At 46.6% G+C, this 23,666-nt stretch overlaps 1 protein-coding gene across 1 annotated transcript in view; it reads right to left on the bottom strand.

Annotated features, from left to right (window-relative positions):
* Positions 1-21,300, bottom strand: part of dpep1 (dipeptidase 1) — a 37,355-nt gene extending 16,055 nt beyond the window's left edge. The window contains exons 1-5 of the mRNA XM_078210238.1: positions 21,161-21,300; positions 8,404-8,530; positions 3,899-4,031; positions 1,805-1,955; positions 612-681 (exon numbers count right to left, since the gene is read on the bottom strand). Coding sequence (XP_078066364.1) covers positions 612-681; positions 1,805-1,955; positions 3,899-4,031; positions 8,404-8,530; positions 21,161-21,276 — 597 coding nt within the window. The 5' untranslated portion in view covers positions 21,277-21,300. The remainder of the gene's footprint in view (positions 1-611; positions 682-1,804; positions 1,956-3,898; positions 4,032-8,403; positions 8,531-21,160) is intronic.
* Between the last annotated feature and the right edge of the window lie 2,366 nt (positions 21,301-23,666).

Here is a 23,666-nt window from a genome sequence, read left to right as displayed (position 1 = left end):
ACAAGGTTGATCATGCACTTTCAGAATCCCACTCCTGCTTTCTCTCCATATCTCTTGATTCCTTTAGCCACAAGGGCCACGTCCTTTCTTATTCATAGGTTGCACTGTTTATAGATGGTTCATCTAAAAGCCACACGAATCATTTTGCAAAACTGTATTCTGACTTGGAGTCTTCGCTACCTGGAGTATGCATCATAAATTTGGGCTGCCCCTTTCTCATGACTTTCTGTCCATTTTAATACTTGGAGAATCCAGGAACGCAACTGCCCAAATTTGCAACACGTGCCCCTGGTGGACAAGGCTCTGTGCCAGGAATATGATTCTGTAAAACTCTGTTTTGTGTAAGCAAAGGAATCCGAAAAGCCATAATAATGTCCAGGCGAGCAATGCAATGATGTTGTTCAAGGAGATAAACATCTACAAAGAATGATAAAATAAGTTTGTTCAAACAAGTTTTCATTGAAGACTTTTCCTCCTGAAGTTTTGGAAAATGTATTCAACATATAGGTTGGATTAGTACATAGAAGCTTCGCGTTTATGGAAATAATGCATTGATTTACACATTGAAATTTCAAACTAAACAACCTTCAGCATTAGTGGAACACACTAACCTTCCCATACTCGGACAATCCGTTACTCTCACTTATGTCATTTCCAGTGTCCACAAGCCAGTTATCCGCCCTGAAAGATTTAAAAAAACAGGGTTTATATCTCTTGGACAGGGGGTTCCAAAGGAGCATAGACTTATAGAACAGAATCCCCACAGTGCAGAAGGAGGCCATTTGGTGCGTCGGGTCTGCATCGACTCTCCGACAGAGGATCCCACCCAGGCCCTTTCTCATAAGCCCACGTATTTACCGCGCTAAACCCTCTAAACCATATATCTTGGGAAACTAAGAGGCAATTTAGCATGGCCAATCAATCTAACCCGCACATCTTTGGACTGTGGGAGGAAAGTGGAGCACCCGGAGGAAACCCACAGAGTCACGGGGAGAATGTGCAAACTCCACACAGTCACTCAAAACTGAATTGAACCCTGGCGCTGTGAGGCAGCAGTGCTAACCACTGTGACACCACGCCACCCTGGGCTGAAAGTTTCCTGTGTTTGTTAACTGCAAGTGTTCTTTGTGAAATGAATCTGTCAGCCTTAATCAATCATTTGTCATGGCTTCCAGTGATTTTGGGCTAACAGCACAAATTGACTATAACTTGGCATTATACTTGTACTTAATGGGTATGTAGCTGTGAACCCACAGCACAGCAAACATGCAGGAATTAGACAAGACCATACATAGTTAATATGGACACTGGAAGTCTGATAGAAATAGACATGTGTCAACAATTAATGGGAAGTACCATTCTGCCCTGTTAACCCCACCATTGAATATATCAAACATTCAATCAAGAATATTTTAAAACAATTATTTTTGCCAGCCTTTGTTACACGTCCCTAATTGTCCTTGAGAAGGTGATGGTGAGCTGCCTTCTTGAACTGCTGCAGTTTAGATGGCATAGTTGTTTAATTGTCCACCACCTTTTATGGCTGGGTGTGGCAGCTCGACAGAGCTTTGATCTGATCCATTTGCTATGGGATCCCTAAGCTCTGTCCATTGCCTGCTGCTTCCATTGTTTGGCGTGCAAGGAGTACTGTGTTGTAACTTCACCAGGTTGGCACCTCATTTTTGGGTATGCTTGGTGCTGCTCCTAGCATGCCCTCATGCACTCTTCATTGAACCTTTATCGAACATATATGAATGACCTTTTAAAAAAAAAAGAGGAAAGGAATCTCCGAACTTTGTCTTACCATGGTGTATTACAGCTGTGTGTGAGCGTAACATACCGAACACCCAGCTGATAGAAGAGGCGTAATGTGGCCATGTTGCTGTCAATGGAGTGTCCACCCTCCACACCAATTAAACTGGCCACTCTACCTCGTTTGAAAGCATTAATAAGCTCTGCATTTAAAAGGAAATACAGGTTATATACAACAATTCACTTTAAATCAGATTAAGGTGATTTAGTACATTCATATTTGGCAAACAAATTTCTGAATGTTTCTGTTTTTAACACTTGATTCTAATTGTTTTATTTAATTTATATATTTTACTTAATTTCAAAACAATATTTGGAAAATATGTATTGATTGAAAAGCCAGAGAATGTCTTGTTGCTTTCTACCTTTCCAGAAACAATTTGTCTTCAAATACCTAAATACAGTAAGAATTTTGCTCTATTCAATAGAACTCTGAGGTACAGAGGGATCTGGGTGCCCTGGTACATGAAACACAACAGGTTAGTCTGCAGGTGCAGCAAGTGATTAAGAAGACACATGGAAAGTTGGTATTTATTGGAAGAGGAATGGAATATAAAAGTAGTGAAGTTTTACTACAGCTGTACCTTTTTCTTTGGCGATTAGTCACTAACAATTGTCCATCTAAGAAATTCCATGAGTGAGTGGGAAGAGGTGGTGAGGATTTGTGAGTGGACTATACAAATGGGAAAACACGGGTGCATTGCTTGTGGCATTAATGAATGTAAATAGGAGGTCTTGTGGTGCAGGGTAGCAACCGTACCTCTGGATCTGGTCCAAGTCTAATGCCAGCACTTTGTGACTAAGAAAGAAGAGTTCATAACATGGTTCAGTGGGCTGATAAAGAGCCCTAGAATCCTTCCAGCCTTTCTCCAAAGGTAAAAGCAGCATGGGTGTGAAGACACACTAACAAAAAATGGATGTAAAGTTTTATAGCGAGCAACTGTGGTTTTCTGATTAGTGAGCTACTGTGTGCAAGGACCTACCTACCGACTGTGAGGAGCGTCAGAGAGTTCCATCATGTGAGATTAAGGAAGGGAAATGTTTTGAATTTCACTTTAGCAATGCAGCACAATAAATTAATATTACACAGCAGTTACTTTACTTTGAAGTATGTATTCAGAAGCCAGCAGTGGGTATATTGCTGGGGAGCAAGAGAAGGGAGAGGAAAGGTAGGCATGGGAATATAGGGAGCGGAGAAAGCTTACAATTAACACTAGCTCCACTTCATTAATGGCTGGTTAGCTCAGGTGGTATTGGTGTGGTTCGATCCCCATACTGGCCAAGAGCCCTGCTGCACGCAATGGTCAAACTTCCTGTTCCTCTTTCCAGTGGCGGCATGGTGGTACAGTGGTTAGCACTGCTGCCTCACAGCACCAGGGACCCAGGTTTGATTCCGGCTTTGAGTGACTGTGTGGAGTTTGCATGTTCTCCCTGTGCTTGTGTGGGTTTCCTCCGGGTGCTCCAGTTTCCTCCCACAGTCCAGGTGTGGGTTAGGTGGATTGGCCATGCTAAATTGTCCCTTAGTGTCCGAAGATGTGCCAGTTAGGTGGATTAGTCATAGGGGAGGGCCTGGGAGGGACGCTCTTTTGGAGAGTCAGTGCCGACTCAATGGGCTGAATGGCCTCCTTCTGCACTGTACGGATCCTATGGTTTCTGAGTCATTGTTCCGCAAGACTGGTTGGATGCAGAATCTGTTGGCCATCATGGGCAGACAAGGGTCAGAGATATATCCAAAACAGCCCCTCTGTGCAAGTCTGACCCTTGTTAATGAAGTGGTCAAACACAACCAGGGTCAATGCTGGAAGATTGTGTGGACTTTCAGCTTAGCTTACATTGCAAGAACCTGCAGTTTTGAAAGTTCTTCCTCACCACATTGACTAAGCAGGTTGGTATGCTGAAATCTGCTGCCCTGTAACACGATATGTACTTGTGCTGGTAATGTGCTATGTACAGATACTGAGTTTCTAATCATGATTGTCCATCAGAGGATGTGCTGTGCAAACGTTCAGCACAGTTTATGTAGCTAACCAAAATTTTGAAACATTACTTGGTACTGTTAACGGGTATTGGAAATAGATTACCTCACCTGTGCTTGAACCTACAAACTGGAAAGTCTCAGGGTACTTCTGACACATCCTGTGAATAACATCAATTTGCTCCAGGGTTTGTCTCACACTATCCCTGTATTGGGTGTCACATGGTGTATACGCTGACCAAAACTGGAAGGAGAGATGAGACATTATTTTCCAATTTAGAACATTAATAAATTAAATCCACTGAAACTGTGTGTACAAGAATCAAATTTATACCTTGGCTATTAGTGAGTTTTTAAAATTAATTCATGGGATGTGGGTGTCTCTGGCTAGGCCAGTATTCATTGCCCATCCCCATTTGCCCTTGAGAAGGTGGTGGTGATCTGCCTTTTTGAACCGTTGCAGTACATGAGGTGTAGGTACACCCACAGTGCTGTTAGGGAGGGAGTTCCAGGATTTTGACCCTGTGACATTGAAAGAACAGCAATATATTTCCAAGTCAGGATGGTGAGTGACTTGGAGGGGAACATTCAGAAGGTTGTGTCTCAGGTATCTGCTGCTCTTATGGGAGTGATTGTGGGTTTGGAAGGTGAGTTTCTGCAGTGCAACTTGTAGATGGTACACACAGCTGCCACTGTGTGTCAGTGGTGAAGGGGTATTTGTGGATGGAGTGCCAATCAAGCGGGTTGCTTTGCCTTGGATGGTGTCAAGCTACTTGAGTGTTGTTGGAGATGTACCCATCCAGGCAAATGAGGATTATTCCATCGCACTTCTGACTTGTGCCTTGTAAATGGTGGACAGACTTTGGGGAGTCAGGGGGTGAGTCACTTGCCACAGGATTCCCAGCCTCTGACCAGCTTTATTGCCACGTTATTTACGTGGCTAGTCCAATTTAGCTTCTGGTCAATGGTAACCCCAGGGATGTTGATAGTGGGCGATTGAGTGATGCTAATGCATTGAATGTCAAGGGGCGATGGTTATATTATCTCTTGCTGGAGATGGTCATTGCCTGGCACTTTTTAGCCCAAGTCTGTATATTGTCGAGCTCTTGCTGCATTTGGAAATGGACTGTTTCAGTATCTGAGGAGTCACAGGTATCATAAATGACCTCAATAAGAGAATTAACTAATTCAACTCCTTTCAGGGACACATCTGGTATATAGGATGAAATAGGCTAGATGGGTGAATGGCCTTTTCTCACTCCATTCCATCATACGTTTTATAGTCTTACACAGAATGATGTTCCATTCTGTGATGGGCAGCATGGTGGCACAGTGGTTAGCATTGCTGCCTCACAGCGTCAGGGACCCAGGTTCAATTCCAGCCTTGGGTGACTGTCTGTGTAGAGTTTGCATATTCTTCCCGTGTCTGCTTGGGTTTCCTCCGGGTGCTCCGGTTTCCTCCCACAGTCTAAAGATGTGTGGGTTAGGTTGATTGGCCAGGCTAAATTGCCCCTTAGCATCAGGGGATTAGAAGGGTAAATATATGGGGTTATGGGGATAGGGCCTGGGTGGGATTGTGATTGGTTCAGACTCAATGGGCTGAATGGCCTCCTTCCGCACTGTAGGGATTCTATTATTCTATTAGCTTCTGTGTATTGCCGCATGAGTGACACAGGTTAAAATCGATGGCCAGGATATTTCCATTGGATTCATCACAGGCTGAGTTGGAATCCAACTTAATGATCCTAGGGCCATTAAAGAACTGGCTTCAGGCACTTTTCTCCTTTGATTGTAAAGGGACACAGACCCAGGCCTGAAGATTCCACACCCTGCTGGCATTCGAGTGTATTGGAAGAATATAGCCTTCTTGTGAGTATCTTGAGTGACAGATACCCGCTACTACCCCTTGCAGCACACTGGTAATTGGTCCAATGGGTGATTTGAAAGTGTGTCACATTAGCTCCAAGCATATCCTGGAACGTTTGTAGAATCAACAATCAACCCACTAAGGTTGTCCTGTAAGGCATCTACTGAAGCAGTTGTCACCATTCCAGAAGTCACTACTATCATCAGAACTATCTAACACCATGTCGTTGCAGTTACCACTCAGACTGCTGAGGGTTCTGCATGGCCTAACCACTGCACTGCACAGTGTTGCTGACAAGGGGACACTTTCTGGCACATGTATGGGAACCATCTCCACTGTCTGCATGTCAGGTTGATAGTCCCAAGTCATTTTTCTTTTGAAGAATGGGTCCAAGATTCACTGTTTGTTCATGGGTAAAGAAAGGAAATTAATTTAGAAGGTTGGACCATCGATGGTCACTTTGTAGATATTACAGGTCAGTAATCACCAACTTATTAGGGTTCTAGATCAGAAACCCTAAGGTATTTTATGAAGCCAGACTAGATCCCAACTATTTTCTATTTTGGTATCACTGTGAGGATAAGATGTTTCACTAGAGGTGCGATTCTACTCACACACTGGGAAGCTTTTATCAAAACAAACTTTATTAAACAATTAAAACAAATGAATTAGCTTAACTTTTAACAATTGAACAATATTTAAGACAAGATACAATTCTTAACTGCGAACCTATGAGTGCCAATCAAGTAAAATTTCCCTCATAGACTTAAACCTCTCTTTATAATTAGTTAGAAAAACACAGGCATACTTGCTTGTGAGTTAGATTAACAATCCCGGAGCTTTAAGAAAACTGTGGAGAGAGACACAAAGAAAGACACCTATTTCTTCTAGTAGGTCCAGGCAGCAACTGCTTATATTTTAAAAATGAAATTGAAACTGGTCTCTGCTGCAAGCTTAGCTCCTCCCATTAGTCACATTACTCTGTCCCTGTCAATCAACCTAATCAAAAACTCATGTGATTCTGCATACCTAGTCTAAAAGTCCAGGAGAACCTAAATAAACAAAAGGTCCATTAACTCTACAAAGTAACACATTCCTAGCTAAAACAATTATTAGCCTGTATTCGTAGCATCTACTGCATGTTTACCAGACAAATCAACTCCTGCAACAAAACACTGCCTCCTAAAGCAACCCCACCTCACACATAAAATATATCAAAATAACACAGTATCATCATAAGCTGTACATTTGAACATCTGGAAATAACAACAATCCCCAGTGGGTATTATAACTTGATCCTGTGTGCATCAACACACTTTTGACAACTCAAAGCTTACTTCCCCATTTCTCACTTCCTCTGCCGTGTGCATTCTGAGGGCTGACATTATTTTCTCCTCAAACACACTTAATGTTCCTATTCTGGCTGATCCTTCCTCTATGGTTGCCCTTTAGTGGGCCACCAATCCCTTTGCAAGCAGAAAGACACAAGAGGTCCTAATACTGATTATTTATTCTGTGAGGTTTATAATATGTATGGAAGTGAGTCATACCACTAGAATTCCTACCAGGAGATACATGGGAACTTTTGACCAATACTAAGGCCATTAAAGCTTTACAGGTGCCATTTTACAGTACCTGAGGAGATGGAGGTCGCATTGACTGTCTCTGCCTCTGTCACTTCCCTTTATAATACCTGTCCCACTGTTAGTACTTTCTTTTCTTAAATCAGAAAACATAGTGATTCAAATAATTGTGTGCAGTTTTCACCAACTAAGCTCCAATTATTCATTCACCTGCCTTCTCATTCTCCTGGCATCTTGCAATATCTTTCCAATAACTTTTATATATCTTTGTGTGGAAACTAGTACAAGCAAATTCAAATGCCTATTGTTCCAAATTCTAATAAGACTTCCAGAAAACCCAGAGTAAGATGCTGGACTAGATTCTTCCTCATTGCAGATATTTTGGTTCTTTCTATGGTAAGTTATTGTCCTCCTAACTCAGTGCATCATGAATATAAGCCATGATTAGTGTTGCATTTGCTTAGCCTTACTGGCCAAATTGCATTAGTTATCTTTTGCTTGCATCTCTGTGAAGCATTGGGAGGTGTTTTTTTCTGTGATAAAGGTTGTTGTTGTTTATAAAGTGACTTTTATTTAGTCATTCACGGATTTGGATTGTCGCTGGCTGGGCCAGCATTTATTACCCATCCCTGAGGGCATTGAAGACACTGCTGTGGTTCTGGACTGACATGTAGGTCAGACCAGGTAAGGATGGCAAATTCCCTTCCCTGAAGTACAGAAGTGAACCAGATGGGTTTTTACAACAATCGACAATGGTTTCAAGGCCATCAGTAGATTCTTAATTCCAGATGTTTTTTAATTCAAATTTCACCATCTGTCATCATGGGATTTGAACTCAGGTCCCCACTAAGTCATTGCCTCTCCACCATGATGGTTACATGGATTCAGCCTGGGGAAAATGTATCAGACTTTTCACTATTCTAACTGCCATGAAGTCAGTGTTTCTTCAGAATTAATGTTGGTAATCCACAGAAGCTGCATCTTGGAAACAGGCCTTTCAGCCTAACTGGTTTATGCTTGCGATTACTTTTGTGCAGACAAATAGTTCAATCATATTTACCCACTTTATTTCCCTATCCCTTCATTCCCTTATCTTTCACCTGCCGAGCAAATCTAATCTTGGATGTTGAATATTAATGTGAAAATCGAATAAGCAAACTGAATACCTGTCCTCCTATAAGACCATCTCTCAACTTGGGGATATTGGTGTGGGTTCCATTCAGTTTGTTCAGGTCCACCTTGCTCAGTTGGTTGTTGTAACGTTTGAGAAGTTGCCACGGGAGGTCATTGTGTCTGAATTTAGAAAACATACTGTCAAGATCAGTTGTGACAAATTACTTTTGATACACTTCGTTACAATATGGACGGCACGGTGGCATAGTGGTTAGCACTGCTGCCTCACAGCACCAGGGACCAAGTCCAACTCCAGCCTCGGGTGACTGTCTGTGTGGAGTTTGCACATTCTCCCTGCAATGGTGCGGGTTTCCTCCCACACTCCAAAGATGTGTGGGTTAGATTGATTGGCCATGTTAAATTGCCCCTTCGTGTCAGGGGGATTAGCAGGGTAAATGAGGGTTACGGGAATAGGACCTGGGTGGGATTGTGATCGGTACAGACTCACTGGGCCGAATGGCCTCCTTCTGTACTGTAGGAATTCTATGAATTTCTGATAAATCAGGAAGTGTGCAAAACAATTTAATTTTCAGAGGATTTTGAAAAGCTATTTTAATGTCCTTGAGTTGTGGACACATCTGGAGTTTTTAAAGAATTACGCATTGAAAAAGAACCTTAACTCTTAGAAGTACAGGTGACTTTTCTTTTCTCTGAAATTCGGATACCAGTTGAAATAAGTTTTAAAATTTGTTTATTATTGTCACAAGCAGGCTGAGCACAACTCTGCAGAAGGGGGGAGGGGCAAAGAGGGGGGGGGAGGGGAGGGGGCAGAGAGGGGGGGCAGAGTGGGGAGGGGGCAGAGTGGGGAGGGGGCAGAGAGGGGAGGGGGCAGAGAGGGGAGGGGGCAGAGAGGGGAGGGGGCAGAGAGGGGAGGGGGCAGAGAGGGGAGGGGGCAGAGAGGGGAGGGGGCAGAGAGGGGAGGGGGCAGAGAGGGGAGGGGGCAGAGAGGGGAGGGGGCAGAGAGGGGAGGGGGCAGAGAGGGGAGGGGGCAGAGAGGGGAGGGGGCAGAGAGGGGAGGGGGCAGAGAGGGGAGGGGGCAGAGAAGGGAGGGGGCAGAGAGGGGAGGGGGCAGAGAGGGGAGGGGGCAGATAGGGGAGGGGGCAGAGAGGGGAGGGGGCAGAGAGGGGAGGGGGCAGAGAGGGGTAGGGCAGAGAGGGGAGGGGGCAGAGAGGGGAGGGGGCAGAGAGGGGAGGGGGCAGAGAGGGGAGGGGACAGAGAGGGGAGGGGGCAGAGAGGGGAGGGGGCAGAGAGGGGAGGGGGCAGAGAGGGGAGGGGGCAGAGAGGGGAGGGGGCAGAGAGGGGAGGGGGCAGAGAGGGGAGGGGGCAGAGAGGGGAGGGGGCAGAGAGGGGAGGGGGCAGAGAGGGGAGGGGGCAGAGAGGGGAGGGGGCAGAGAGGGGAGGGGGCAGAGAGGGGAGGGGGCAGAGAGGGGAGGGGGCAGAGAGGGGAGGGGGCAGAGAGGGGAGGGGGCAGAGAGGGGAGGGGGCAGAGAGGGGAGGGGGCAGAGAGGGGAGGGGGCAGAGAGGGGAGGGGGCAGAGAGGGGAGGGGGCAGAGAGGGGAGGGGGCAGAGAGGGGAGGGGGCAGAGAGGGGAGGGGGCAGAGAGGGGAGGGGGCAGAGAGGGGAGGGGGCAGAGAGGGGAGGGGGCAGAGAGGGGAGGGGGCAGAGAGGGGAGGGGGCAGAGAGGGGAGGGGGCAGAGAGGGGAGGGGGCAGAGAGGGGAGGGGGCAGAGAGGGGAGGGGGCAGAGAGGGGAGGGGGGAGAGAGGGGAGGGGGGAGAGAGGGGAGGGGGCAGAGAGGGGAGGGGGCAGAGAGGGGAGGGGGCAGAGAGGGGAGGGGGCAGAGAGGGGAGGGGGCAGAGAGGGGAGAGGGGCAGAGAGGGGAGAGGGGCAGAGAGGGGAGAGGGGCAGAGAGGGGAGGGGGCAGAGAGGGGAGGGGTAGAGTGGGGAGGGGGCAGAGGGAGAAGGGCAGAGAGGGGTAGGGCAGAGAGGGGAGGGCAGAGAGGGGAGGGCAGAGAGGGGAGGGGACAGAGAGGGGAGGGGGCAGAGAGGGGAGGGGGCAGAGAGGGGAGGGCAGAGAGGGGAGGGCAGAGAGGGGAGGGGGCATAGAGGGGAGGGGGCATAGAGGGGAGTGGGCATAGAGGGGAGTGGGCATAGAGGGGAGTGGGCATAGAGGGGAGTGGGCATAGAGGGGAGTGGGCATAGAGGGGAGTGGGCATAGAAGGGAGTGGGCATAGAGGGGAGTGGGCATAGAGGGGAGTGGGCATAGAGGGGAGTGGGCATAGAGGGGAGTGGGCATAGAGGGGAGTGGGCATAGAGGGGAGTGGGCATAGAGGGGAGTGGGCATAGAGGGGAGTGGGCATAGAGGGGAGTGGGCATAGAGGGGAGTGGGCATAGAGGGGAGTGGGCAGAGAGGGGAGGGGGCAGAGTGGGGAGGGGGCAGAGTGGGGAGGGGGCAGAGTGGGGAGGGGGCAGAGTGGGGAAGGGCAGAGTGGGGAAGGGCAGAGAGGGGAAGGGCAGAGTAGGGGAGGGCAGAGTAGTGGAGGAGGCAGAGAGGGGAGGGCAGAGAGGGGAGGGGGCAGAGAGGGGAAGGGCAGAGAGGGGAAGGGCAGAGAGGGGAGGGCAGAGAGGGGAGGGCAGGGAGGGGAGGGGGCAGAGAGGGGAGGGGGCAGAGAGGGGGGTGCAGAGAGAGGAGGGCAGAGAGGGGAGGGGGCAGAGAGGGGAGGGGGCAGAGAGGGGAGGGGGCAGAGAGGGGAGGGGGCATAGAGGGGAGGGGGCATAGAGGGGAGGGGGCATAGAGGGGAGGGGGCAGAGAGGGGAGGGGGCAGAGAGGGGAGGGGGCAGAGAGGGGAGGGGGCAGAGAGGGGAGGGGGCAGAGAGGGGTGGGGGCAGAGAGGGGTGGGGGCAGAGAGGGGTGGGGGCAGAGAGGGGTGGGGGCAGAGAGGGGTGGGGGCAGAGAGGGGAGGGGGCAGAGAGGGGAGGGGGCAGAGAGGGGAGGGGGCAGAGAGGGGAGGGGGCAGAGAGGGGAGGGGGCAAAGAAAGGAGCAGGAGATGGGTTCAGCTCACCCGAGGCACTTCCCAAAATACAGGGGCAGAGCTAGGGGTGGGACCGAGGGGAAGCCTCACGTGCGAGGACTCATTTATTTTTGATGGTGGGACGGATTTGGGGGGAGTGGAGATGCCGGCATTGTTCTGGGGGATGTGGGTGGTGAGGGGATGCTGGTAATGATGGCGTGAGGAGGGGGGAGAAGAAGATGCTGACGATGCAAGGAAGGGAGCTGCCAGTATTGAGGGAAGTGAGGGGGGAGATGCCAGCGATAGCAGGGGTGGAGGGGGGGATGCCAGTGATGACGGGGGTGAGGGGGGAGATGCCAGCGATGACGGGGGTGGAGGGGGGGATTCCAGCGATGACGGGGATGAGGGGGGAGATGCCAGCGATGACGGGGTGAGGGAGGAGATGCCAGCGATGATGGGGGTAAGGGGGAGATGCCAGCGATGATGGGGGTGAGGGGGGAAATACCAGTGATGACGGGGGTTTGGGGGGAGATGTCAGCGATGACAGGGGTGAGGGAGGAGATGCCAGTGATGTCGGGGGTTAGGGGGAGATGTCAGCGATGATGGGGGGGAGGGGGGGATTCCAGTGATGATGGGGGTGAGGGGGGAGATGCCAGCGATGATGGGGGGGAGATGCCAGCGATGACGGGGTGAGGGAGGAGATGCTGGGGATGATGGGGGTGAGGGGGGAGATGCTGGGGATGATCGGGGAGGGGGGAGATGCCAGCGATGATGGGGGTGAGGGGGGAGGTGCCAGCGATGACAGGGTTGAGGGGGGAGATGCCGGGGATGTTTGGGGAGGGGGGAGAGGGAGATGCCAGTGATGATGGGGGTGGGGAGGTAAATGCTGGTGATGGCTGTTGGGGGAAATTCCTGATGGTTAGATTTTGCTCAGATCAGAGCACCCTTTAAAAAGGTGCCCTGGTCTCTGTGTAACCGGCTATGCCTTAGGCCCCACCCCTCAAAATGATGGTGTGAAGTACATCCCCCTTCTTTATTTTGATCAAGTGTCATCAGATCTGGAGAGAAAAGCTGCCTGTTTCTCACAGGCCGGTTTTCAGTCAGATCCTCACACCCATTTTTTGGTAAGATTCTGCCCAGAGTTTCCTTGTTATGTTGGAACAGCAGGTGTTCCAGGAGGCTCTGATTGTCTTGTCAGGTGGGTCAAATACATATAGCCTGGGAGAAGGCCCTATCCCTGCGGGACGTGGTGTTTATGCTTCACCTGTCGCAGTTAACAGCAACATCACCTCAATTTATTTGCCTCCAGATCCTTCCAAATCTCATCCAGAATTAAATCAGGAAGTCCCAGTCGGCAACTCATGAGCGACTGACTATTAGATTAATTTTGCCTGTTACACCGATCAGACAGAGTGGGCTCTCGGGTTTGCGTCTGGGCTTGTCTTCCCACAGGTACGGAGCTGTGTGCATAGCGGGGAAGTGATGGCCTCGTGGTATTATCGCTAAACTATTAATCCAGAAACTCAGCTAATGTCTGGAGACAATACACATCTTTTTAGCCTGTCTTGATGCTCTCTCCACTCACATTGTTTTGTTTCTTAAAGACTTGATTAGTTGTAAGTATTCGCATTCCAACCATTATTCATGTAAATTGAGTCTGTGTCTTTATATGCTCTGTTTGTGAACAGAATTCCCACTCACCTGAAGAAGGAGCTTAGAGCTCCGAAAGCTTGTGTGGCTTTTGCTACCAAATAAACCTGTTGGACTTTAACCTGGTGTTGTTAAACTTCTTACAATAAATGTTGGCCAGCCAATGACGCCCATCTCCCACTAATGAATTAAAAAATCCACAAAGCTATCCAGATTCAAACTGGTTGATAAACTGCAGAAGTTTCCACTCCATTAATGTGCAGCTGGCGCGCACGAGATTCCCAGGCAGTTGTAGATGCTGTCAATCTGTGGCAGTCCCTGACACCTCCGGTCTTGGGAGCATGTGGCTGCCAGGAGGCAAGAGATCCCCCTGGAATATTGTTATATCATTCCAGAGTGATTTAGGAACTATATTGTCATGCACATGTATAGCCAGGCTGCCACATCACTCAGCACTGTTCTACAGTCTGTGCGCTGAACCTACAATGTATCATTCCACCACACACATGGAAAAATATACTTGATGAAAGCTCCAGTATCTGTGCCAATACATGTGACTATTTTGAACTTCTGGGATCCTCAAGACTTAACATATGGCAGCAGGTGTTTGTGAGTAAAACATTATAAATGTGATAAGTTGCTGAATTAGATTATGAAAAATCAACCTGAATTAGTACCAGAGTGTGAAAACTGAGTGAATTGTGCAAAATGAGAGATGGCTGCCACCCTAACAATGAGCACACAACCCCGGCCCAGGACAAACTGGGAGGCTGACAATGCTGTGGAAACATTTGAGAAGATAAAACAGAAATGTCGACTGATATTAAGTGATTTTCTGACAGGCTTGAGTGAAGAGGAGTCAGCTACATCCTTTTGTCGGAAGGATATCAAGATTTAGATCTTTTCAGCAGTCGGGAAGTGAGTGATAAAAACTCAGACAAAAACTTTGAGAAATTCACCACACATCTCCAGTCAAAGTTGGATCTACTGATATGAATTTCAGAGCAATGGAGGAGGAACCAGGTGAGCCTGTTGACAATGTCCTAATGAGAATGAGAAATGTAAGTGGGGGATGGATGAAAGGCTGGTAGTTTTGGGACTCTGCGCACCCTGATATACAAAGAACTCTCATTGGAAAGGACGTGTAAATTTCAACAGTTCAACAGCACAGGGAACCACAAGCAGACAGATAGACATGGTGAATAATCAAATGGCTAGCCTTCAATTAAGTGAAGATAAAGGTCAGCAGGACTGATGCTGTAAAATAGCAACAAAAGAATGCACACCAGACAGAGAGAAAGATGCTCCAGAACTTTGGATGACTGTGAGTTCACAGATAGAAGGAAATACGGATCAAACTGCACAAACTTTAGAAAGCCCAATGTCCAGAACAAAGAAATGGCCAAGGTGTTACTAGAGGCAGAGGCATGGGACGAATGAGAAAAGTAGGAAACCAAAACATCCATTCCCTGGAAGACGATGGTGAGCTTGAAGACACAATAAACATTGGAACCAAACACCTACATGGGATATTAAGATGAGATAGTATCCAGAGGAAAGAAATCTACACAATCATTCAGATCTGAAATAAGGTGAGAAATAATTGCACTGCCACAAGCCTGACACTGAAGCTTGATACCGGGGCACAGAGTCCCATTCAGATTGCACCAAAAAATCTATCCTGAAAGTCAAAAAGAAAATAGTCCCCCAAAGAAAGTTGCTCTGAAATAGAGTGGAATCACACTGGCTGCGTATGGTGGAACTGAGATTCCACAGCAAGGAATGATCCAAATCAGAGAGACACTCAAAGGGAAAAAACATCAACTGCATGTTTCTCGTCCCTGGAACAGGTGCTCCTGCTACCTGAGGGCTGAATTGTTGTGAGGTTGATTTCAGTAAATGATGAGGTAAAGGTGGTTTTATTGGTGGGTGAAGTTAGTAAACCCATTGGGAAGCATCTTACCAAGGGAATTGAGAAAGATCTGGGGGGATTCTCCCAGCCTGCTGTGCTGCTCTAGCGGGAGATTCAGGCGGGGGGCATTTAGTGCGCTTCTTGCTGGGCACCATGGCCTCTGTGCGTCTCCGGGCCCCGGAGTTCTGGCAGCGCCAGCTCCACGCTGGAAATCAGCGCAGAGCTACTTTAAGTATTTAAATGAAGATCATAATCTTATTAGCGGGCCCGGCCTGAAGTCTCCGGGCCCATTAACCTCTCCCCGCACACATACCTGGGAGGATCCCCGCCCTGGTGTGAATGTATCCCGAGTGTTTTGATGAGGCAGTTGGATACATTGAAGATTTGGAGTATCACATGACCATAGATCCACAGAAGAAGCCAGTGATTAATTTCCCACGTAAAGTAAAAAGGAACGCTTGAAAGATAATTCCAAGAGGTGGAAGAAAAGAAAGTGATTGTCAGAGTCACAGAGCTTACAGATTGGGTAAATTCCGTCATGATAAGAGTGAAGTCAAATGGATGGCTGTGAATTTGCTTCCATACCAAAGATCTTAATCAAGTAATAAAGAGAAATCTTTACTCCTCTGCTTCAGCACAGGAAGAGATCACACCAGCAGAGCAAAAGCTTTCAGCAAGCTTGATGCCAAATATGGCTACTGAAACAGGAAGCTTGACAAGGAATCTTTGCTGTTGTCAACATTCATTAGTATTAATTCCTGTGGCTACCTTTTAGTCTTAAAATGAGCCAGAATGAGTTAATTCCCACATTTCAGAACACGTAGCAAGCCAATGAGAGCTGATGAGAGAACATGTTGAATATCAGTGCTCAGAGTCACACGGGAGAGGCTGCAGCAAACTCTAAGCTCATGCACGGCACGGCGGTACAGTGATTGGCATTGCTGCCTCACAGCGCCAGGGACCCAGGTTCGCTTCCCAGCTTGGGTCACTGTCTGTGTGGGTTTTCTCCCCGTGTCTGCGTGGGTTTTCTCCGGGTTCTCTGGTTTCCTCCCACAGTCCGAAAGACATGCTGGTTAGGTGCATTGGCCATGCTAAATTCTCCCTCAGTGTACCCGAACAGGCACCGGAGTGTGGTGACCAGGGGATTTTCACAGTAACTTCATTGCAGTGTTAATGTAAGCCTACTTGTGACACTCATTAAAAAAATAAACAAAGAGTATGCAAGTATCCACGCCTGTCACATGACAACAGAAAGCAACCTGCCATTCTGCAAGTAGATGCTTTTGCAAGAGGACTGGGAGTGGCCTTGCCACAAGAGGGAAAGTATTTGCATCCAAATCTCTCAGATCAGCTCAGACCTGATATGCCAATATAGAAAGAGTAAAGTCTGATGCAAGGAATCCTACGCCTATCTCGATGGGAGAAAGTTCATTTTGGGGAGTGATCATCAAACACTAGAACAGATCTTCATGAAAAATCTGTGAAGAGCATCAGCAAGATTGCTGAGGTTCCTCTTGTGGCTTCAAGCTTATGTGTTTACACTGAAATATAAACCAAGGAGAAATATGGCTTTAGATGTCATATCTCATCTGTCACCACATGAGAAGCGGCCTATGAAAGATCTAGGTGTAAAAAATCCATCAGCAATGAACTAACATCACCTAAATTGAGGCAAGTTAAAGATGAAAGCAGTATAACACAGAAACATAGAAGCAGGAAGGAGTGAACCATTTAACCCTTCCAGACTGTTCCACCATTCATTATGAACATGGCTGATAGTCCAACTCAACAGCCTGAACCTGCCTTCCCCATATATCCTTTGGTCCCCTTCGCCTCATGTGTTATATCTAATTTCTTCTTGAAAACATACAATGTTTGGCCACAACTGCTTTCTGTGGTAGTGAATTCCACTGGCTCATCATTCTCTGGGTGAAGACATGTCTCATCTCAGTCCTAAAATGTTTACCCCTTATTCTTAGACTGTGACTGTTGATTCTGGACGCTGCCACGCCCTCCCACACCAGCCCTCCCCCCCCACAAACCCCCCCAACCCCCTCTCCCCCGCCACTGGGAACATCCTTCCTGCATCTACCCAGTCTAGTCCTGCTAGAATTTTATAGGTTTCTATGAGATTCCCCACTCATTCTTCTGAATATAATACTAACTGAAACAATCTCTCTTCATATATCAGTCCCACCATCCCAGGAATCACCCTGGCAAACCTTCCCTGCACTCCCTCTGTGGCAAGAACATCCTTTCTTATATAAGGAGACCAAAACTGCACACAGTATTCCAGGTGTGGCCTCACCAAGGCCCTGGATAATTGCAGCAAGACATCCCTGCTCCTGTACTCAAATCCTCTCGCTATGAAGGCCAAAATACCAATTACCTTCTTTACGCCTGCTGCATCTGCATGCTTACCTTCAAAAACTGGTGCACAAGGACATTTCTTTATTTTTCAGATAAAGCTCGGCATTTCAGATAAAGCTCGGCACAACATCGTGGGCCGAAGGGCCTGTTCTGTGCTGTACTGTTCTATGTTCTCTATGTTCTATTTCCCCCTCTCAATCTATAGCCATTCAGATAATAATCTGCCTTCCTGTTTTTGCGACCAAAGTGGATGACGTCCATTTATCCACATCATACAGCATCTGCCATTCATTTACCCAGTCACTCAACATGTCCAAATCATACTGAAGCACCTCTGCATCCTCCTCACAGCTCACCCTCCCACCCAGCTTTGAGTCATCTGCAAATTTGGAGATGTTACATCTAGTTCCCTAATCTAAACCATTAATATACATTGTGAATAACTAGGGTCCTGGCACTGATCCCTGTGGTACCACACTAGTCACTGATTGCCATTCGGAAAATGACCCATTTATTCCTTTCTTTTTAAATGTGCATGCTCTTGGTGAACCACAAGCTTTTTGTCTTCCTTTCCCTCCTGCTCAGATTCTGTTCCGAATGTTGAGATGTTCTTGACTGATGTCTCTGGGGCTTTGAGAGCCTTGCCAAATACTGTCCCACCAGTACCTGCGCAAGGACAAACTCAAGCATTTGGACAAGATGCAGTTAGTTAGTGATGGAGGGGAATGTCAATGGATGAGTAACGGAAGCATTTTGAATTGAGTCCTCATTTCCAGGTCCTCTTTTTCCAACCTTCTCAGGGTCCAGCCACACTTCACTGCAACCACTCTGCTGGACAGTTTGATGCTAATCAGTGTGGTAACGTATCTGCCATTCTATTTAAGGCAATAGACATGCACAGCCATTGTCAAAGTTGGCATGGACTTGAGTGATTACCATATGGAACTGGCCACTTTATCCATGCAAGAAGGCATCATTGTAATGCCCTGCAACATCATCACACTTGTGTATGAAGTTCTCTGCTCCATCCTTTTTTAAATTGTAGATAGTACAGCACGGTGGCACAGTGGTTAGCACTGCTGCCTCACAGAGTGGGTTCGAATCTCGACTTGGATCACGTTCTCCCCATGTCTGCGTGGGTTTCCTCCAGGTGCTCTGGTTTCCCCCCACAGTCCAAAAGACGTGCTGGTTAGGTGGACTGACCATGCCAAATTCTCCCTCAGTGTACCCAAACATGCGCCAGAGTGTGGCGACTAGGGGAATTTCACAGTAACTTCATTACAGTGTTAATATAAACCTTACTTGTGACTAATAAATAAACTTTAACTTTAACTTTGGTAAGTGTGGAAGATTTTGCGAGTACAATGGACATTCTCTGTAGCTCCTCAATTACTTTTCATCATGGCTTTTGAGATACAGCATCTGTGTCCAGCTGAGCAGAGCTTGGAGATGGCTGCATTCTTCTGTGCGGCCTCTCCACTGAGTGACCAGATGAATAATAACGATCAGTCTAACTGGTCCCACTGAAGTGTGTGAGCAGGTGCACACAAAGCATGAGGCCCATGATAATGTTCCTTCAGAAGGATTCAGCTCCTCTGAGGATTCAACATCCAGGAGATTCCTGGAAGACTGCTGCATGCATGAATAAGAGATGAACGATATGAGTTAGTTTTGAGAAGACTTGCAACTTACCATTCTGGAGGTAATCATATTTAATTCACTGCCTAAATCAAGTCAACGTAACAAAGTTTCATATAACACATGTGTGCTTTAAGTTTCATTCTGTCAGCAGGAAGCTGGAATCTCACCATCTCTAATGGCCAAGCACACTGAGGTGCCATGATTGTCCAGTGCTTCCTCTGGGCGGCATCTGTGAAGTTCCCCTCTCTTTTGCATTCTGCACTCCCTTCTTCTGCAGTGGAGGATGAGCAGACTGACTGACTGTGATGGTGTGTGCTGACCTGATGGAGTGTGTTTGGTGAGGGTGACTGGAAGGGAGAGATGTTAAACTTCAGAAGGATAAGGATGAGTGATAATGATAGATAAATAGATGGGGATGTGAAGAAGTATCTAGAAAGAAAAGAATGAGTACGCTTGCAAGCTAAATGTGTATGAGCGGTGATACGATGCATTAGGCTTGACAAGGCAGAGTGAGGTGGGGGTTGTTTGTCGCCTACGGCAGGTTGTAGGTGAGTGTACAACCTTTTGTGACCTTCCTAGGTTATTGAAGTACTGCTGCGCTCAGGAACACAGCTCAAGGCGTCTGCTGCTGACCTTCTGGATACCCCAGTCTTCATGGTGGCAACTGGTTTCTTTCTCCCATTATTGATGAAGATTCTACCTCTTTGCCTCCTCACAGTCCTTGGCAAAACATCAAGGGAAACATCGGGAAAGTGGGATGCAGCCTTTGACAATCCTGAATCCATTGTTAATCTTATGGTGGTGCTGTTGCTTCTCACATAGCATTAACAAAATAAGGACAGGAGATCAAGGGTTGGGATGAAAGAGCCACAGTTTTCACATGAAAATGGCAAAGTTTTTATTATTTGTTCACAAACAAACATGATATCAGATAAATTGCATCAAACTATTATTGTCACTTGTGTCTAATGGCATTCGATAACTTAACACCTTTTCTGACCTCATGATAAAGTCAATCAGATTATTTCTCACAAAGAGAATTTACCTTTTAAATAATTGTCGTAAGGGGAATTTTCTGTTTCAATGTTCTTTAAAATATTTGCAATATTTTGATGAATATTGGCCAAAGTAGTGTGAAAACTATAAGGAACATGCTACACTGACAACCTTAATTTACTGTAGCTGTCGCTACAGTTCGAGACAAAGCTCTCAAAGAGACTGATTTGGCTTCACCACAATTACGATTTGATGTGAGGTGATAGGTGATTTTCCTTTCAAATGTTATTCAGGTGGGATGTACACGACAACTGCCTGTGGGAGTCAGCATGGGATCCAACCAGTTATGTTCCTGGATCCTCATTATAATGTGGTCGGCAAGATGCCACCATGAAATGCATTCCCCAACAGGCAGCTCAGTGATCTCAGGTGGGAAAGCAGGCAGGGCAGGAGCCTAAGCTGCAGCATTAAGGGAAGGGCTATCAGTTTCATCAATAATAAGAAGCAGGAAGCAATACACGCACAGACCTTATACCCAAATGGAACATATATATAAATGCCTATGACGTGCATTTGCCACAAACAACTTCCATTAAAATGTCCCTCAAAGCAGAATCCAGGGACCCTCACTGCAGCTGAAGATCCTTCTAATTATTGCTGGAAATTATCATTGCCCAGCTTGCATTGTCCATGGTTGGTGATTGACAGCAGGAGGTAGTCAAAACAGCAATGGGCTCTGAAGGGCATTATTCGACCCTATATTTGCTCAAATGCGTTCTGAAGGCATGCCCGGAAATCGAATGGCTGCCAACTTCTAGCTGCAGAGAAGGCCCCCTTGGTGCCAGGCGTTTATTGCACCCCTAATGAACAAGGTAACTTCCATGGATAAACACATAGCTTGCATTATGCTTGGGTAGAAATCAAAATCTCTCCTAATAAAAAAGTCAATGATGGGTGAGGAAATTCTAGTGGCATTTGAACTTTCCTTGATCAATTTTCAAGAACACGTATCAAGAAAATTTCATTGGGTAAGATGACCAAGAATGTTGAAAGCTATGGATACCTAAATGAATGTCAGGGTCTTTGTGTGAGAATTCACTGGAAGTCTAGCTTGATGACTTTTGAGCAAGTTTATATTTGGCATTATTACATAAGAATAGATTTCACTCACCCATCTATCAGAGGAGTCTCTTTCATTAGTTTCTCAGCCCGTAGTCTGTATTGAACTGCAGAACAGGATGAGCAAATACACAAAAGGAAAAGAAAAATCCACATCTTCTTTATCATTGATAACTGTGTCTCAGGCTTCACTTGGCTGAAATTCCTGTTTTCTTGCGCTCATTTTATACCAGAGTGGTAAATTGAACCTTTAACCTCTCTGCTTTTAAATTCATTATCTCTTTGCGCAGTCAGTAGAAATTCTGCTAATAGCTAATCAGGGTGACTGGTGCCAACTGGGAGTGAGAAAATTAGGAGTGTTTCAGATCAGGTTCTTATTCCGGGGAAGTTTAGAATCAAACAGTGAGGAGGTCTGTGTTTCGGAGCACCGAACCACTCAGGGCTGTTGTTGCATTAAATCTTTGATATGAGAAACCTGAACAAACTACATTTGACTCATTTGTAAAAGGGTGCACATTATGTGGGGGTGCTGTGCACAGAGAGTTTACACGCTTTAACATCGTTACTGCATTCTAGATGAATTTACAGTTTGGTAATCAAAGTCCAGGTGCTCCCCTGTCACGTGATGATGAGGTGCCTTTTAAACTTTCAAAGGCTCCCCAAACTTCCTTTGCACATGTTTCCAAATCATTTTCTTCAGGGGTTTTCTCACTGAGACTGGCTTAGAATCCTTACAGTGCAGAAGGAGGCCATTCAGTCCATCGAGTCTGCACCAACACTTCAACAGTGCATCTTACTCAGGCCCTATTCACGTAATCCCACATACTTACCCTGCTAATTCTCCTAAAAGGTGGGCTATGACCTTGGGGGTTGCCCTTGACAAGCACAGACCCCTCTTCCCCCCCACCACCCCAACAGGAGCTATCCCCCCCCTTTCTGCCTAACAGCAGCTCATGCAGTAAAAGCTGCTGACTGCTTGCCTTAGCTCTTCCTTCCGCAGCCATGGGTAGAATAACAGCCAGAGTTAGATTGACGCACTTAAGGGGGCTCATATTGAGCACTGGAGGGTCTCAATAGGCTGAAGGATGGGCAGGATGTCTGAAGCATTACCCACCCACTATATCATGGGAGATAGTTCGAAGTTGGTGGGATGGCATCAGGTTGGCCACCTGTTTTATAAACTCTGGAAGAAGGTAAAGATGTTATAGGTTTAAAACAAATTGAAGGGGGAATAGGAAGAAAGAACAACTGGGAAGGTCTGCTATAGGATGGAGGATGGGAGTGATTTAAACAATGCAAAATGAATGGGTGGTAATGGGACAAGTGAAGATCGGTTGAGAGGAACTGTCAACAGCAGAATTGTCACTAAAAACTGCACTGGTTACGGTCTGAAATTGTTGAACTGAGTGTTGAATCCAGAAGGTTGTAGGGTGCTTAACTGAAGGGTGAGATTCTGTTCCTCAAACTTCCAATTAAGACACTTTACTGCCTTCCAGACTCAACATTGAGTTCAGAAATGTCAGCAGTTTCTTATCAGAACCACTGCCCCCGTTTTTCTGAGCGGTGGGTGTTTGCCAACTTTCATTTTTGTTCTTTCCCACCTTCTCCTGCTCACTCTTGGAGAGTTTGATAGAATTAGAGTAGGCAATAATAAGTCATTAGATGAGGTCAGAGTAAGGGGGAAAGTTAAAAAGCTTAAAAGAGGGTTAATGTGCATGTATGTGAATGCACAGAGTGCATTAATAAGATCATCGAGCTACGGGCACAGGTGCAACTATAATATTATTGCTGTAACAGACACATGGCTCAACACAGGGCAGGCTTGGGCATTAAATATTCTTTCTTTTCCTTTATTCTTTCATGGGATTTGGGCATCGCTGGCATGGAGAGACAGGAAAGAAAGAAGGGGGTGGTGTCGTGTGGTGGGAGTGGCAGTATTGATTAAAGATGGTATGACAGAATTGGAGGAAAAGGAGGTTCCAGAGAAGTCAAGGATCAAATCTCTCTGGCCACAGGTAAGGACTAAAAAAGGTGCAATAACATTGATTGATATAATATATAAACTAGTGGGATGGATGCAGAGAAACTAAATTTCAAAGAAATTACAGAGAGGTGCATAGAGTAACTAGGATGGGGGATTTCAATTATCCATTATAGATGGGATAGGAATAGTGTTAAGGGACAACATGAGCAAGAGTTCCTGAAATGTGTTCAGGTTAATTTTCTGCAGCAGTATGTTTCTGGTCCCAATCAGAGGGCTCGCACTGTTGGACCTGGTTCTGGGGAAGGAGTTGGCCCAAATGGATCAAATATTAGAGGCAGAACGGTTAGAGGACAGTGATCAATGTATCATAAGGTTTAGTTTGGCCATGGAAAAGGACAAGGAATAATCCAGAGCAGGGATAATTAATTGGGGGAAAGCCACCTTCGATGGGATGAGAATGCATCTGAGTTGAGTGAGTTGAAAAGATGGTGGCTGAACAATGGGTTACCTTCAAATAGAGAGCAGTGCAGGCAATGTCAAGGTATATTCCCTTGAAAGGGAAAGGAAAGCCAAT

Source organism: Mustelus asterias, chromosome 4 (genome assembly GCF_964213995.1).
Source record: "Mustelus asterias chromosome 4, sMusAst1.hap1.1, whole genome shotgun sequence".
NCBI classification, from domain to species: Eukaryota; Metazoa; Chordata; class Chondrichthyes; order Carcharhiniformes; family Triakidae; genus Mustelus; species Mustelus asterias.
The sequence above is the reverse complement of the archived record's forward strand: the minus strand, read 5'-3'. Positions and strand labels throughout refer to the sequence as shown.